Source organism: Clupea harengus, chromosome 22 (assembly GCF_900700415.2).
Source record: "Clupea harengus chromosome 22, Ch_v2.0.2, whole genome shotgun sequence".
Lineage (NCBI taxonomy): Eukaryota > Metazoa > Chordata > Actinopteri > Clupeiformes > Clupeidae > Clupea > Clupea harengus.
Window position 1 is genome coordinate 6,733,223 of NC_045173.1, and position 18,197 is coordinate 6,751,419.

At 43.1% G+C, this 18,197-nt stretch overlaps 1 protein-coding gene and 1 long non-coding RNA gene across 9 annotated transcripts in view; both read right to left on the reverse strand.

Moving 5' to 3' along the window:
• lrba (LPS responsive beige-like anchor protein) overlaps positions 1 to 18,197 on the reverse strand; it is a 193,470-nt gene that overhangs the window by 173,807 nt on the left and 1,466 nt on the right. For all 8 annotated transcript variants that reach the window (XM_031560255.2, XM_031560249.2, XM_031560251.2 and 5 more), the window contains one exon: positions 598 to 829. In XM_031560255.2, coding sequence (XP_031416115.1) covers positions 598 to 829 — 232 coding nt within the window. The remainder of the gene's footprint in view (positions 1 to 597; positions 830 to 18,197) is intronic.
• On the reverse strand, positions 5,647 to 18,192 carry LOC116218452. The gene is made up of 3 exons (XR_004162865.2): positions 15,346 to 18,192; positions 8,514 to 8,516; positions 5,647 to 5,657 (listed from the first exon to the last, which is right to left on the reverse strand). It is a non-coding gene; the product is annotated as an uncharacterized LOC116218452 (long non-coding RNA).

The window sequence follows — 18,197 nt, forward strand, 5'->3', positions numbered from 1 at the left end:
AATGTAGCATTTATATAATGACGTTTACTTAAGTAGTGAAGGCTGCTGGATTAAGCCTTTTAAGCTTACAGGCTCATGAAGCATAAAGAAAACTGAAGACCACTCATAATAACAAAAAGCCAAACGTAGGTTATGATCAGGAGCATGTGTCACATTTTGTAACAATACATAACTATTTAGCGCACTAATGAGGTTATTTAATGAGGACATACTTGTCTCACTAATTGTCAGGAAAAACAACCTCAGAGGTGTCCACAACACAAAGCCCTTATGTGATGACCCTCTCAAAAACGTCATGTTCGTTAGTTTGTGATACTGATCCTGATCTGTTTGTAAACTCACTATACTTACTACTGTACAGCAAAGTAATGGAGAATACTGATTAAAATATTCCCTAGACCTATTTGTAGGGTGTTTGGCTATAATTTACATATAAATAGATGTATACAATCAGCAAAGAGTTTATTTCATCACCAGGGTATAACTGTTGCTGTGGTTTTGGGCAGAGGACAGGGATATGTTATGATGGTGGAGGAAAAATAGAGTTGACCCTCCAGCCTCAGTGATGACCTCTCACATCATGTCCTCTGGATATACCTGCAATCATGCTATCAGTTTTGTCCACGCGGTCCAGGACCTGCTGGATGAGGGCCACTTCAGTGCAGGCCTGCAGGTTACGCACACTCTTCTTCAAAATGGCGGTGAAGATGCTCCACACCTCTGCTTGGCACGTAGGGTCACACTTGTCCAGCAGCTCCACCATGCAGCCAATGCTCGGGGCCTCCTGGATGATGAAGTTCATCTCCAGGTCAAAGGGACCTCCCACCAGCTAGAGAGAGAGAGAGAGAGAGAGAGATAAAGAGAGAGAGAGCGAAAGACAAAAGAGGGAGGGAGAGAAACTAGATAATTAAAAGATGCTATTGCAAGAACTTCCACAACACGTAAAAGACCATTTCCTGACAGGCCACAATGTTTGCGTAGTTTATTTTACAGTGATTTTTTTAGCATATGTTCTCTTTGCACAGCTAACCACTGATTGGAGGCGTTCACAGGAAGAACTGAGATGATGGGATCATTATGACTACGCGATGAAGGCATACGCAGTGCATCAGCGCAGCACCAGAGACAGCACTCGTCCTCTTAGAGCAAAGCCTGGCTAGTAAACTCAGCCCTGAGAGCTTCAGCTGGATTTGAAACCATCTGTGTCTTTATGCTGAGGACCAACGCTTCGTTGCAAACACTGGATTACCATCTAACAGAGCCCACTGAACTTCACACAACCTGCCAATGGCACACGCAGTCATCACTTCATCCCCCATAGCCACAGACAGTGCGGATCAGTCTGATCACAGGCACCTATTTAAGGCCACCGTAATCTCCAGATACCATGGCAACCCCCACCACTGACAGTTCTGATCCATTAGCCTGGATTCCTCTTTAACTTTGATAGGAGAGAGAGGACAACTCAAAGGGAGCCATAGAGCACCAAACATTTATGACAACCCATCCACAAAATCAAAAACATACTACAGAAAGGCCAACTAGCCTCACTTGCTTCAGAAGTATAATTCTGAAAAGCAAAATCTAGTAGTCTTTAGAGTTTTTTTTTTAATAGTGTGTGTAATATATTTATTTTTCCTAACAGTTGTGTAGCTTGTTTTGAAGCCCCAAGTGTTCACCCTTATGCAAATCTCTTACAGTTGGAGGACAGACAAGCGGAGTGTTTTTTGGGGTTGGTGCACATTTGCATTCATCACTCTACCTGTGAAGGGAAAGGGTATCTGCAGGTGGTGGAGGAACCAAGAGAGCACTACAATAATGTCCTCTGTGCCTTCAAATGGACTGAACAATCAGTGAAAGGGCACAATGTTTCACAATTTAATAGTTCTGATGACATTTTTATTATTGAACCCTGCCTAATAGCAAGAGATAAAGGCACTTACTACAATGATATCAGAATTTTGTGTCAGACACAGAAGCTAAATCAACGTAAAAGTAGAAATAATAAAGGCCTAGAGAAAAGATGGCCATCATCTTACAAGCAACACAGCCAAAACAATTGGATCACGACATCAAAACAGAATAAATCCTTTGACCACTGCATGGAAACATTCCCATTACAATGAGCGAAAGACCATTGTGGCAACAGCGTAAAAAAAAGGCAAAAAAACAGATTGGTTGCAGACATCAGATAAAAGCTGTGATCGCACATAGACAATCACTATCTCTGACAAATGATACCACCACTGCTCCGGAGAGCTGCATCCTTAAAGGATTGACTGGTTGGGTGGGGGAGGGGCATGATAAATAAATAAATTGACTGGAATGATTTGGATGAGCTTGAGAGAGAGAGAAAATGGAGAGAGTGAAAGGAATGATTTCTTTCTAAGCATCTACCCCTCATCTTCCCCAACCACCCTGAGTGCCATTAAAGCATTGGCCTGTCACACCCTCCTTGCCAAAAAGCATAATAAATCACCTTTGCCCACCAACGCCCATTTGCATTCTGGGAGAAGAGAGAGGGCGGGCTGGGTGACTGTGCTGTATTGAGGCAGCAGTGGTAACTGATGTGGGCGCACTCCACACATGATTAATGGCCAGCACACTGTCCCAGAGACACAGATCAGTCACTGTCCGGCACGGACACAGAGGAGGACGAGGAGGAGGAGGAGGAGCAGTGAGGAGGAAGAGTCCATGGCCCCTGTGAAGGTCATCTAGTAAAGCATGTATAAAAGGCGGATAATGAAGAGAGGACCACCGAGTCATTTTTCCTGACGACGCCCTGCTGCTGATTAATCTGCGGTCAGGCTGGACCAAATGCCTGACACTGGCTATACTGCTCATACAATCACTCCTGTTCTGAAGAGGTCAAATCCACACATCCATAATTCCCAACCTGACCATTACCAATACAGGCGTTCATGCACCTACATTTAGTCAGGCTTCAAATGAGAAGATTTCAGATATTCCTCTATAAAAATGTGTGCGTGACAAAGTCCTATGAAAAGCATATGGTGTGAGGTCCCTAAAAGGGAGTGTTGTTCCTTTCACTTGCATCCCATTGTAAGTCTATTCTAGTTTAGTCCTTTGAAGAAAATGTGCTATTTGGAACTGGACGAGTCTTTGTCAGCAGTGTATGGGCCTGAGCAGCAGTAGCAGCAGAATGGAGACTTCTAGGTGTGAGCAGAGTATGCACAGGGAGCCTGGGTATGAGCAGAGTATGCACAGGGAGCCTGGGCATGAGCAGAGTATGCACAGGGAGCCTGGGCATGAGCAGAGTATGCACAGGGAGCCTAGGTGCGGCCAGAGTATGCACAGGGAGCCTAGGCGTACAGTGATTCACATTCCTCCCAAAATGACTTCTTTATGATAACTTGACTGTCACCAAATTACGAGGGAGCTTATCTGGGCCCACTTTGAAAAAGCTCCTTGCTGTCTTCAGAGTGGGAACAGTTTAATGACCATGCCTATCAAAGACACCTCCACACTTGTGAAGATAAAACTTATCGGCATAAAAGGGAGACAAGTTGTGCGCCACTAATATCTCTGCATGTGAATAAGTTCAAATAACTACTGGATTTTATTAGGGTCTGAATTTGTCATTTAGAATTCTTCCTATGCCATTTAAGTAAACTGAACACTAAAATTTCTATTTCATAAATCTAAATCCCACCATCAACAATGATATTCAATATGTTTTACAGATCCACTTTCCCATCAATCCATTTAACAAAGTGCAACACCAAACCCATGTTTGTTTCCGCGGCTTGGCTGTTTTCAAATGATGAGTCACTGAAGCACTGGAAATCGATTCTCACCATCTTTCCAATTATCGACCCCCATGGGAATAGACTATTCAGAAGCTGAGGAGAGCTGACAAAACCCCCAAAAGGGGAAACCCCCCTGGGAGGCAGACAAACGTCATACCTCAAAACCCACTACTGTCATTCTGAGCTCGTCATGTACAGTCGGGTCGCTCACGAGCCATTTGCAAACTCGCTGCAGAATGCTGCCACTAACCCATGTCCCTGCTGCACAATTAGCATTTCAGTTACTGAACAGGATGTCAGTTAGCACATGAAATGGCTTGAACAAACCTTCCAACAGCATGAGGAAGCGCCAAGGAAGGAAGTACAGTGCTAACATCTACATTAAGTAAATCAAGTGCTTTCCCTTTTGGGATCAACAATTGGGACTACTGCTGGAGTGGGGGTGCTGCCTTTTGTAAAAGGTGCTCCTTTTGCACTGAAGTCTGAAGCAGTAGTTCCAGCTCAAGCTCCAGAGCACCCACACACTGATGGTCCTGTGAATCCATCACATCACCACCGCACATCCCAAGTATGTGAAATCAGGCAAGTACAAGCTATGTCCACACTACGTTGGGTGAGTCTGAAAACATTCTCCGTCCACACTATTGTTTCCCCAAAAGTTCTACGCCCACACTAAAACAGCATAGAAATGTTTGTTGTTGGTGGTGTCTGGAGCACAAACCTTCGTCAGTGTCATGGAAACCCTAAGTCATCATTTCTGAAATGCTCCGTTTTCCCTGACCACATCACAAGACATGAACTGAGCATCTGAACCCCTCCCCCACCATATAGCCTCTTTCCTGCGATCAACCACCTTCACCCTTTGTCCTGTTCTCATCCCCCACCCACCCACTCAGAGGACCCTGCTACCCCACAGGTGAACCCCACCCCACTGTCTCCCTTTCCTGCCATTACCTACATGGTGTGGTCTTAACCGCCCCCTGTATTATACCTGACTGAATGGTAAAATAATGACGCGTTTCTAAATGTATCCGGGTTAGTGTGGACAGGACCACAGTCTCTTCCCAGTCTTTCATCAATGCTTGATTGGGTTCATCTGTAATGACTGGGAGGGCCATGGCCAATGTGCACTAAACGCTAATTAGCTCAGTGGCCTCTGGCTCCCCATCCCCTCCCTGCAGTTTCTAATTTATTTTAGCATGCCAACTTACCACACATGCTCTAATTTAGACATTTTCTTTGCTAAAGCATCTTCAATATAACTTTATTCCATCTTTCATTGCTTTTTCACATTATGGTCCATTGCTAAGTGACTCAACATTGAAGTGTAACAGCAAACAATACCAAAACAAGCAGAGCATTTGGTCATTTACTTTACTTTGCCTTTTCTGTGTTTAAAAGTGACTTTTAGCAAGGCCATTAGGTGTTTCATGTTACCTTTTGTGCTGACGTTCCAATCACACAGAACATGAACATGCAGCTAATTGGTTTGGCACGGGCACTTCAATTTTGGGAGCCGCTGACAGACATGTGAAAGCACCTAAGTGGTGAATAAAATGCTGATTCTTCAATCAGCATAAGTGGAGTGTCCCAATAATGAGTTTGCTGCATAATCTGCTCCCTGCTGCAATCAAGCGATAGCCAACCCTCTCCGTCAAAACATACCAACATCACTTCCATTAGCACAGACAGACGTGTCACAAGAAATGAGACATTGGATGTCACAAAAAAAGTCTCCTTTCATTCAATATTTAACAATGCACAGTGATCAAAAACCGTTTGGAAAAACAGATTCAGAACTTTTTTGCCAAGAGGTTCTACACACAGATGTAATCGTCCTCAGGAGAGGGGAGGGGACACGGAGCCTGCGGATGGCTGTGCTGTTCCCTCTTGTGAGGGGGCTCTGTGGATCTGGCTGGCTGTATGTCTGTGCAGGGCTGCAGCCAGGGGCTTTGTCCAGGCAGACACCAGATCCCTGAGAGGAAACTTGAGCCTCGCACATCACCTGGAGGAGCTGCCGCATTAATAATGAGTCAGGGCCCTGAGCCCAGGAGCCACATTACCTCACACACACACACACACACACACACACAGTGTGTGTGTGTGTGTGTGTTTGTGTGAGAGAGAGTATGTATGTGTGTGTATGTGTATGTGTGTGTGTGAATGTGCATATATGTTTGTGCGTGTGTGAGAGAGTATGTATGTGTGTGGGTGTGTGAATGTGAGAGTATGTATGCATGTGTGTGTGTCCGTGTGTGCGTGTGTGTGCGTGCGTGCGTGCGTGTGTGGTGGCTGGGAGCAGGCCTGAAGGTGGCTGCATGACAGCATGATGTGCTTCTGCACAAGTTCACACACCTAACACTGGCTAAAATAAAGAGCACTCATGACCCACGGTGATTTACTGCAGCGTCTCCTCACCACAACTCCAAAGACCAGCCAAAAACACCACACAATATGACCAGCCAAAAACACCTCACAATATAACCAGCCAAAAACACCATACAATATGACCAGCCAAAAACACCAGACAACATGACCACTTTCCAGTGCAGACCAACATTGCCTTGGATGGTGGGTATTTTGTATATTTTTTACTTGGCTCCTTACAGAGACATAATTTCATTTCAAAACACCTTATTTTTTTTGTTCAGCCAAAATTGCTGCATGTCAAAGACAGCATGTGTATAAACAAAGAATGTTGTGGACTGCTTATTAGCGAAGGTCATTTGTGTGCTAACTATCTAGCTCAACGTAGGCCATACCACAACAAAAAGGACCGTACACTCTGCACAGATAACCAGTCTCTGAAAACAACGCAGGCATCAGATATGGCACCACTGCAGCTTGAGTTGAGAGGCTTAAACAAATGCATAGTGTTCAAATGATGTCACACTGGCAGATGACCTTATCCAAGCGATCTATCTCTCAACACCCAGGCCCTCTCCAGTGTTTTATTTTGGCTTTGGCACAGAATGTTATCTGACTTTGGAGGCTGGTTAGTTTGTTTTGGGTGTAAATTTCCTACCAGCAACATAAACAGTATGGCTTAAAAGCATCGTTCTGAAAGCTCCACCCTCTGCAGCGGTGAAGTCAAAGGTTATTCCCAATGGCCCCGTCATGACAGGCAATTAAACCCACAACTTATGTTGGTGGATTTTCCAATCAAACACTTAGTCAGAGTGACACTAGACACAAAGCGGAGTGACACTTATGACAGTAATCTTCTGCACAAGTCAACGAGGGCTGCTCATGCCACTGCAGAGGATGTGTGAGTGTGGGGTGTGTGTGTGTAATACTGATTATGAAGAAAAGTGTCAGTTTTGATGAGTCTGGTATTAAGTACATGCCAGCCTTCTTACAGTTTGAGGAGGAAAACCGACTGCAAGCCAGAACTTCCTGTTCACTCAACATCTATGATAAATACTGTTTACCACCAAGCATTTAAGCTTAACAATTTCACAAAATGCATCTGGCTGGGTAGGTGCACAGAATGTTGACTAAACGCTGGAATAAACAGTGGCGAGTGAGGGAAGAGCTTTGAAACTGGAATTCATTCTGCTTTTAACGGTTTACTGTTTGTTAAAGCATAAAAAAACGGTCTTAAAATAGAGCCCTTATCCCTTCCCCTGCATAACTGCACCATGAGACTGGCCAACAGACACAGAGCCAAAGGACTTCCGAATGGCTCAGAGGTCCTGTCTACGCATGCCGCAGGACCATTGTTTAAAATTGGATTGGGAAAAAATAAAAAATAATAATAATAATAATAAAACAATTCAACTACATTGTTATATTAGTCTCAGTTCATCACACACGTGGGCACACACACCTATACAGACATTAAATGAACAATCTAATGGGCTTCGGTCTGTAGATATAGCCCAAGAGCGACGATGATTATGAGACTGTTCAAAAACAAAGGCAGACAAGAGCTTCTCTCAGTGGCTGATGGATCTGATAATCTGGTGATGTCAGAGACTAACCATTAGCCCCAGCGCTTATTAACACAGCTCCATCAAGCCCCTTTTAAAGTCCATCAATCAGGATGAGGTCCGCGCCAAACTCCTGGGGTCAGGCCATCATCATTTCATGTGTAAATAACCACCACATCTTCAAATGGCTGTTTAAATGTCATGCCAATCCGACCCCAATCATATTGTGCATATTGTGCACTTTCAGAACCCACTATCTGGATATATTCCTGGCAGCCTTAGCATCACGGGCAATCTCACTGGCATGGAATAATCCTGTTTCACATAGCAACACTGACTGACAGTCAGGTTTTTAACAAAAAAAGACAAAATATTTTTTGTTTTTCAAATTTAGTGAATTTTCCTTAAGGTCCTTTAGCTGTCTGTTCAGCACGCTCAAAAAAGCCCAGCCCTGTTTTACTAGCGGCTGAACACCACCCTAGTGTCTGATGGCACTTCCTCTGCGTCATGAATGTGGGACGTGGCAGGTGATCCTCTGCCTATAGGTGTGGCACATATTCCTGGCAGAGGCAATCTCCTTGCCTCTGACAGCGCAATGTTTTCTAAGTTGTCTCATAATAAAGTCAAAATGTACGCAGTCTCTTACTCTCTCTCACTCACACACACACACACACACACACACACACACTTGTTCTACTTAACTCTTCAACTTCTCTTAATCGGCTCCATAATCAGGTAATGCCAAGAAATGGCTGGGTCAAACAGATTTCAACACAACTACAGTCTGACAAGCTGTCATTCAAATAAATACGATCTCATAAAAAATATTTATTTGGCATTGGTGAAAGCTGTCCCAGTGCCCAACCATCACTCTTCCTTGACATATCAACTCCAACTCTTAGCATGAACTTTGACTTACTAGCTCTCACTCAAGGCCAGAGAGTTATAGCCTGGTTAGACACAGCCAATCAGATTGTACTCTGCACTGTGGGAAGTAAAGGCTCTAACACTAAGGGCATGGCTCTAACAGTGAGCTGAATAACCCTGCCCTAATTTAAACATTGTCCCATTCACAATGATTTAGCCTACTCTTGCAAGTGGAGACAAATTAAATGGAGAATCCAAATTCAACACTCTCAAAGCCATGATTAAGCCATGTGCAAGAAACAGCCGAAATGGTGTAATATCTAAAATGCCTTCCATTAAGGCTTTCCCATGTACAATCACACAGTTGCACACTGGCACATTGTACCTGGCATGGATTCCCAATTCCCAGTACATTGCACATTTGTACATTTGCACACCGGCACTATGGTACTTGTTAATACACTTCCACTCCCTGTACTAGCTTTATGATTTATTGTGATGTTGCCGAGGTCATCCTTTCGTATTCTGTTTGGATTCTCCCCGGCTGCAAAAGGTTTTCTCTAGTGGGATAATAAAGATCATGTAGAACCTTGAACCTTGGTTCACGCCAGGATTCCTGGGATCTGTGGAAGTGGAACAATCAGAGCTCTCAGCACAGATGCTAAATGGGCCACAGTACAGGAAGTGGGGAGCACTGGACAGGAAATGGCCCTCATTACTGTGGAAGACTGGGCTGCAGGGAACAGGAGAGGCTGACATACTGATCATACCTCAGACCGACAGGACAACGGCACTACAGAAGAACCGAGAGACAGACAGAACAGCACTACAGAAAAACCGAGCGACAGACACAATAAAAGCACTACAGAAGACCGAGAGACAGACAGAACAACGGCACTACAGAAGAACCGAGAGACGGACAGAACAGCTAGTACAATGGATCTAGAGACAGACAATCACGGAGTCTGTCACACCATGATAAATATCAAATCAACGGCAGTGGGCAACCATGTGGTGGGCTAAATGAAGCATTTCAACCAAGGTGAAGAAAACATCGTGGAGGAGGTTTTATTTCATACTTAAAATAACAATCAAGTCACACGCACTGGGTACACACACAGCCCCATCTGCTAATTACCCATGTATCCTTATTATCCCAGAGACCAAGGTTTCTCCACCTTTGAAGCTCCAAATCCATCCAACCATACAACCCCCACAGAAGACTAACAGATACAGATGTCAATGTTTTGATGTTCCTTTAAAATGCAATGTTTTAATGACTTAGCATATAGCAACATGTCATTGGGAGCACAACTAGGCCAAATAAAAACATGCATCACTCAACAGACAGCTGATAATGAACATTGCAATTTTTTCATCTAGGTCTACCTGAAGCAAAATTCCTACAATAAGTCCAAACTACTACCAGACAAATCTAAGAGAATACTAAACAGAGTAAAGCTCAATAGTCATTGAGCAGTTCACAACAAGACCAGGAAGAAACAAATGTGTGTTGTGGCTTAAACCTCTCTCCCTGCTTCCTGAGACAGAGAGTGTGCTGCGAGTTGTCGCCAAGGCTTCCTGTGTCCCCCAGAGTCTGAGGTAAAGGACTCACAACCCTGTTGTTGTTTTTTTCACCCTGGAGTCACCTCTGCATCCTGACAAGGCTTCCAAGAGCCCTGCTCCCACAACACCACATTTTAAACAACACTGAAGTCATGGGGGAAAAGGACAGGAGAAGAGACTAGTGCTATACAAACTGCCATTTACAATTTCACATTATGCAGGCCTTTTAAGACCAGGGCCCATGTTCACAAAGCATTTTTTTCCTATGACTAAAAGTACTCCTAAGTCACACTAAAAGTTTCTAACCAAAAGGTTTCTTCTAAAACCTATAAAGAAAAGCGAGAACTCCAAAGCTAAGAGAAAGACTCAGTTGCTATGGCTGACATCAAGTTTTACGCAGAAGCTTGCTTGCATTGACCTCTGTGATCAGTTGATGAGTGACAGGTCTGTGGTGGTGAGTAGGCATGCGCTTCATAGCGTACCGCAAAGAATGATACATAAATAAATAAATAAATATTTGATATAGGCTACAAATTAAATTCTAATGGAATACACTTGGTCCCAATACCAAGTTTTTATAATGCACCAGTATAATGACAAGCTTGTGTAGACAGGAGCTAGAATATTTGTACAATAACACATTACATTCAATTTCATTTCGCGACTAAGTAGGTTGTTTTGGTTGGTGCACCCCTTACAAGCTCTATCATTATTCACCCGCCAGTAAGACCGTATCTTTTCAGTAATGTGCACCTGCATTCAAAAGTTAGGACTGAGACACCCATTCTTTTTTGGAGTTTCTCCTAAATCGGCCGATTAGGAGCTACTTTTAGCCTTAAGATGCTCACCGTCTCTGCTGAGGTTTGTCACAGTTAGAAGGGAAACAACAAATATGGCTAAACACAATGTTGAGTAGAAATAATGGAAATGACTCCCCCACAACTCAACTCAACTCAACTCAACTCAACTCAACTCAACTCAACTCAACTCAACTCAACTCAACTCAACTCAACGTATGTGTGAACAACAGGAACAGGGACACAGTCATAGTCTCTTTCACTGTGCATTTCTTATTCACTTTCTCCATTTACAGAATATGGGAGACTGTGACTCTCCGGGCCAAGCTGAACTTGCTCCTGAGGGTTTCCTTTGAATTACTGACAGTTGCATATGAATATGGAGTATTCTTCCAGTTCTAGGCCATGTGAAGACTAATGCTCCCCCGTGACAGAGGAGGGTATCAACGCTGGAAAAAGAAGAACAAAAGAACACACAGAGACAGAACACAACAGAAAAAAACAGGTCAAGGGTACAGCTGAGCTGCTGGTCAACGGACCCTATGCTGGCTCCAGCAGATATGGCAGCACTTGATTAAAGATTACCTCCCGGTGTAAGGCTCTGGGAAAGGGGACACTAGTGTAAGACAGGAGAAGATCCTTTTTGCAAACCAACAGATAATTGAGTTAAATGAATAACCTATTTATTCTTAAATTGCAGAAGCTAAATCACGGTTACGGAGAACAGACCATGTTCTTTTTGGTTTTCCAACTGTCTAATAATTAAGGTAATTTAGCATCTGCCATGCTATGAGAAGAAAGTAACCTCTTCTTCATACTCATTGTTTCCACATGACATTTTAACACCCCTTCCACCCACACCCCTCTACAGGATCACAGTGAGTAATTCTGACCCATCAAGTTTACATACTGAAAAGAAGACAAACTGGCTTTTAATAGTTATAGTTATAGTCAGCAATACAAAGACTACCGGCTTGGCTGGCCAGAGAGCAAAAACAGGTTGATGAGCTACCAGGAGGCTGTATGCTGAGGTTCTCATGCATACGCTTAACTGAAGGCCTTTATGGTGCATATTTAGGGTGGTGATTCACTAGGTTTACAAAAGGGGTTCCAACCTAGGTCCACCACTATCCAAAGCAAGGTAGCAGCCAAACAAGTGCGTGAGTCACTCAACCACTTTGCATACGTGCAACAAAAACACAACAATACCTTGTGCATAAAAATAGATTTAAAAAAAAGAGTCCTCGTGATCTAACACTTCAATTTAACACTTATAGAGAACTGAGAGAGGATGCAGTGCACAATAATGAACATTAGTGTGGACATAGCCCTCTAAATAATTAGCAAACAAGACAGGACTGCATGAGCCAACAAACAGCCAAATGTTGCATCAGGGGTAGACCCACGTAGCCCTGATTTACCACAAGAAAACCAACACCTTTCAGAGGGTGTCCACATGACTGAAGTTTTTGCTGAAGTTTTGTTTGTTGGCTCATGCAGTCCTGCCTTGTTTGCTAATTATTTAGAGGGCTACAGATAGTTCAAGGCTATATCTTGCTGCATAGGTTATGCAAGAAATGTGATTTTAAAACGACCTAGCAAGCAAGAGCAATTTGTTGTCACAAGTCATCCAATCACACCAGAGTAAGTTATGGGGTTCCCCAAGGCTCTGTGCTTGAACACTTGCTTGTGTCCTTGTACATGCTAGCCTGAAGTGCCATCATAAGGAAGCATGCTATTAACTTCCATTGCTATGCTGATGACACCCAACTTTACCTGATGAAATTGTACAGCTACCCAAGATAGAAGCCAGCCTGCAAGAAGTAAAAGCTTGGATGACTAACAACTTCCTGCTTCTTACCTCAGATAAAACTGAGGTTATGCTTGTAGGCCCTAAACAATTGTCAATGACATTATCTAAGCATCTACCCACACTCAATGGCACCTTATTAACATCCAACACTAGTATCAAAAATCTTGGTGTAATTATCACCCAAAATACCTCCTACTTCACTCACTCATAAAACACACCTCAGACATATTTTTTTCATCTATGCAATACTGCCAAAATCAGAAAAGTCCTATCCCTCCAAGATGCAGAAACACGCTTATAATTTGCCATTGTGCTTGCTCTACGGGGGTTCAGGCCCTGGGCTCTGTAAAGCGCCTTGAGACAATTGTATTGTTTTGGCGATATATAAATAAAACGGAATTGAATTGAATTAACTAAAAATGTCACCAACCCACCAATGAGCCTTCCGACCCAACACAACTGTGTCACCACATTAAGTACATGACAAAAGTTAATCAATAAACGTTTTTGTTATTAAAAAGTGGCTCGGTAAATTAAATTCTTTCTGGACACCAGGCTGGCAAAAGAGTGTGTGTGTGTGTGTGTGTTCGAGCTGTTTGTCAGAGTGTGTGTCAGAGGGCATCTGGATGGCTACAGGACACACTATGTGTTGTGCCTGTCAGCACAAGATCCCAGCCTGGAGCTGTAACAGCATTATCTGATCCCCCCCACTGGACACAGAAAGGCACTGCCACAGCATTCAGGTAAGCAGAAAAGATGCCCACAAAACACACAACCACACAGAACTGTGTGAGATAAGATCCCTAGCAGCAGCCATCCAAACTCACCTGCAACCACTCATCACTGTTGATCATCAAACTGCACTGCATCACAGATCACTGCATCCCTGATCATTACACCGAACATTATGGAAGTGTTTATTGGACTTTATTAGTTGAAACCCACAGAAGACAATCCACAAGTGTGTACCATGATCCACAAATATTTCACTAAGATGCTGACAACTTTAAACTTGCGTGGCCAATGTTAATGTTGGGTAAACACAAGGCTACGACATTAAGCATAAGAGCCAGAAGTAGGACAGTTGGCCTGATCAATGCGAAATGATCATCATCCTAGTGACAGTAATCTAAAGGTTAAATAAAGGATTTGAGATCGGCTCCACCAATTTGAATGAACGCCTTATGGGAATGATTTGACTTGTGGATTATCTCTGACCCCGTCATCCTCCCATCCCAGTCTTCTCAGCAGCACTCTGGCCCCATCTCGTCTCATCTCTCCTGTCCCAGCTGTTACCATCGCTGGACTCGTCTCATCTCTCCTTTCCCAGCTGTTACCATCGCTGGACTCCAAGCCACTATCAACACTGCTGCGGACTAGCCGGACTTTTCTCTGATTTTCTTCTCAATCTAAACTTTTCTGTAAAAGTATATAGTTTACTGGATATTACTTTATACAATACAAATGTAACCAAAAAAACATGTTTGTGGATAGTGAGATATTTGTGATGCTTTCTACAGATCAGTTGGGGTACGAATTGGACAAACATCCGCAAATAAACAGTAGGGAAGTCACAGTGCCCACACGGTGCCCACACAGTGCCTGCACTGTCACAGTGCCTAGGTGGCACGGTGCCCACAAACTGACAGGAAGCGATCCCCAAATGTGCAAAACTGGTTTCACATGTAGGAAGTGATCCACAAAGGCATCAATGTTTACAGAGGAAGTTATGTGTATTTGCAAATCACACCATATTTCTGTGGATACTAATTTACACAAGACAAACAGACACTAACAGACACTCCCATGCAGCATGTCTCTAGTCTCTAACAGACACTCCCATGTGCCATGACTGTATGGCATGTATGCCTCGGGCCTTCTGGCCTTCTGGCCAATACAATACATGACAAGAGAGGCCTAATACCTGACAAGAAGAGAAGGATTTCATTCAAGTGTCAGAGAAAGGGGCAAGAGAGCGAGAGAGACAGAAGTTGTGTGATGTAAGCAGACTGATCTGATAGAGCTATTTAAGGCAGTTAGAAATGCTCTACTTAAGAACACCTAATTTTTCTCCTGACAAACCTGCCCCAAAGGAAGACCCATGCCATCCATATAACTGACAGAGAAGAGGAGACACAGACACACTGCCTTCAACATCAAAGACATACATGCATCATTCTGAGTGGAAAACATGGTGTCTGAAAACAAAAAAACATTTCTGCTTTTGCCAGAGTTAAAGAGAGGGCCCTAATATTTAAGGTTTAGGTTAGTGGTAACTGTTCAAATGTAAAAACAATGTTGAAGAACAGCATTTCTATTATTTTTGTATTTATTTGTCTCATTGTCCAAGGGGAGGCCTACCAAGAAAAGTTCAAGAAACACTGGTTTAGGTGAAGACTCATGGTATCACATTTCAGACAGCTGTTGGTATCCCTTACTGAGGCAACAGAATGGTAAGGCAACATCATCAAATATTTAAGAAACCTCAGGAGAAAATTCTGTTTTGTAATTATCCTCTGACATTCAGTCCGGTGCCAATCCTCATAAAAAAGGTGCCTTCGGAGTGTAAAAAACACAGATGAAACTCTTCTTCACATTACCTGGCCACAATAAATAGTCTGTCTCCCCGTCTTGGTAGAGGTTATTTGAGAGTGTGTTGAACCTACTTGTATATGCACACCCAAGTGAATACTGTGCATCACTGCTTTAATAGACATCTTAAAAGAGACTGACAAGAAACCTTGTGCACCCCCGAGCTGATCAGTTACCCTCAGGCATGACCTTGCATGGTCTACTGCCCCCATGGTTTCCATAACAACTCACAAAGGTAAATGAATCAGTGTGTTGATACTTTTCCCACAGCTAGTATGAGGAGAAAAAGTCCTGTCACATTCCTACCCAACACCCTCACATCATATTCCAGCTAGAGTGCAGTTAAGGGCATGGGAGAAATAGATGGGCATGGGAGAAATAGATAGGCACGGATCCCACTTTTCACAGCAATTCAAAGCTACAACCATGTAGCATGTTAAATGTCCATGCAAGTATTCATTTTGGCAAGTAGTTAGCTATGCAACAACATCTGATTTCTGTGATAACCATAATGGGCGTTCCATACCATCAGATTGTGCGACTGTTAACTGCCCTCAGGGCAGAGTGGCTGATGGTTTGACAATGCGTTAGCTTGATCTCTATCCTTAAAGCAAGACAGAATTGGTCTGTTAGGCAGACTTGTGTTTGCCTTATGATTCCTTTTAAACCAGTTTTCAATTAAATGATTCATCCATTGACCAAGGATACTAGTAGTGCCTGAATCATACATCACTGACCTCTTCAGAGGAGGAAGTTCAGGACTCTATGAGAAATTAGATTAGCACCGAACTGTAAACAGCAAATGACTAAGAGGAAAAGAGAAAGAGAAAAAACAAAGAACAATGAAAGTGAGATGAAAAGACAGACAGTTTGAGAGAGCAGGGCATCCAAGTCAAAGTGAGAGGATGTGTGATTACATTCTGGGATACTGTGTGCCAACTAAGCTTTAAAGCCTATTCACCCCACATATCTACAGCATGTCCCATACAAATCCACAACACAATGGATCTGGGGTGTGTTTCTAGAAAGCGTTGTTTTCTAACCACCATCGCAATCTTGGTCGTTGCAACAGTCATTCAGTGATTTGGTGTTTTTCCCAAAAGCTTCCAGTTCCAACGATTATTCGCAAACATGGTCACAAAGTTGGGTGGTTGGAACTCGAGACCAGTCATTGTAAGCATCGTTCCTGGATATCTGCTGTTGACAACATTTGAATTGAGCTAGTTTGACAAGATTGACCCTCTCCCTACCTACCTGAACACCCGCCAACAGAGAATTTCACTTATCATACAATTTGAAATGAATATTCATTCATCTTGAATGAACCCTTGAACCCCGGTGACGACGCTTTCGAGAAAAGCATCCTCCTACCTTGAAGCCACTGCACGTGTGCAGGTAGCTGTTAGGCCATGGCAGGTGGTCATGAATATTAACAACGTTGTTGGAGCTATGGTGGTTTGAACGACAGAAGGCTATATGCGGCGCAGCTACTACGGTTTTCACAGTCGTGGGTAGGTCGGTGTTTCCAGCATACCACTCCGTTATTATTCATGAAAACGCACCGACCAGTGATGAAGATTATGGAGCATGATGTACATGCTTTTGCCTTCTTGATCCAAGATCATCTTTGGGCCTAACAAAAAAGGCCTGTGGTCTGCTTCACTGGAGAAAGATTCTTGCTCTATCAGATTTTCCTTTGAGTTTGTGATGACTAAGACCAGGCTGTGGGAAAACCAGAGCAAAGCATGGCCCTCCAACTCTGTACTGGCACACAGCAGCCTGTATCAGAGATTCTCCATAGTGAGTTAAACAGTGTTTGGGATGAACACTGTAAACCTGTATTGTGTTAGAAAATAAACGAAATCTTGCGCACTGCTCCTCCCTTGAAGTACCTCATTAAAGTTCTCACCAAAAGGGGATGTTTCGCATCACAATGGTCTTCATGAGACAATGAGATATGAGAGGACAGCCCATAAATACCCAAAGACAGGACAACAATGAATAGGTCACATGATCTAATCTACAGGTGCAGCAAATGTATTACTTAGTGTCAACACCTGGAAGGAAGAACATCATTCAGTGTAAACAATTATGACAACAATGGCAATAGAAGTCACAAAATAATACTGAATTACACCAGACAATCCAAAACTATTTCTTTTTTTTCCTGAACTATTTATTTTCTTTTCTGGACACCTGCCTGGATTGGATCTGCTAACTTTTTTAATTCTCACAACCTGTGTTGTGTTGTCACATGCAGTGACAAAGCAGTTTTGCAGGTTGTATGTCTTCCTCCTCCTCCTCCTCTCTGCCCACCCCACCCTCACCCCACCCCCATTGTATCAGCTCAGCGTACTCTCCTCTTACTTCCTTATTGGTTTTCATTCATTCGGGGACCACATGCTCTTCAGTGGCTGTACACAACATCACATTTGTGGGGTTATCTTATCAATGCAAAGACTATTGTTATTCCTTAACAGCAGAGTGGAATAAACTATTCCACTCTAACTTCAGTGTCTATGTGACGAGTATGGTAGCAAGCAAATTAGTTTCATGGTTATGCCATCTCTTCCAGGAAATTCCCAAACAAGTAAAAGATTACAACCTTCCCTTAGCAAAGATATTTCTGCCACAAATAGTTCAGGGAGAAAGAAATATTTACTGCATGTTTTTTATTACCCACAGCCAACCTTTAAGACAAAGTACAAAAATGGCATTTATTTTTTCCCAGTCTGATATGGGCTGCACTGAGTAGGTCTCTTGAGCCAAATTTTCAATAGATCAAGTGCATGTGTATTTCGGGATAGCTGAGTAGAAGCAATGAACGACCATTTTAAGTAACCAACTCGTAATCAGCTTA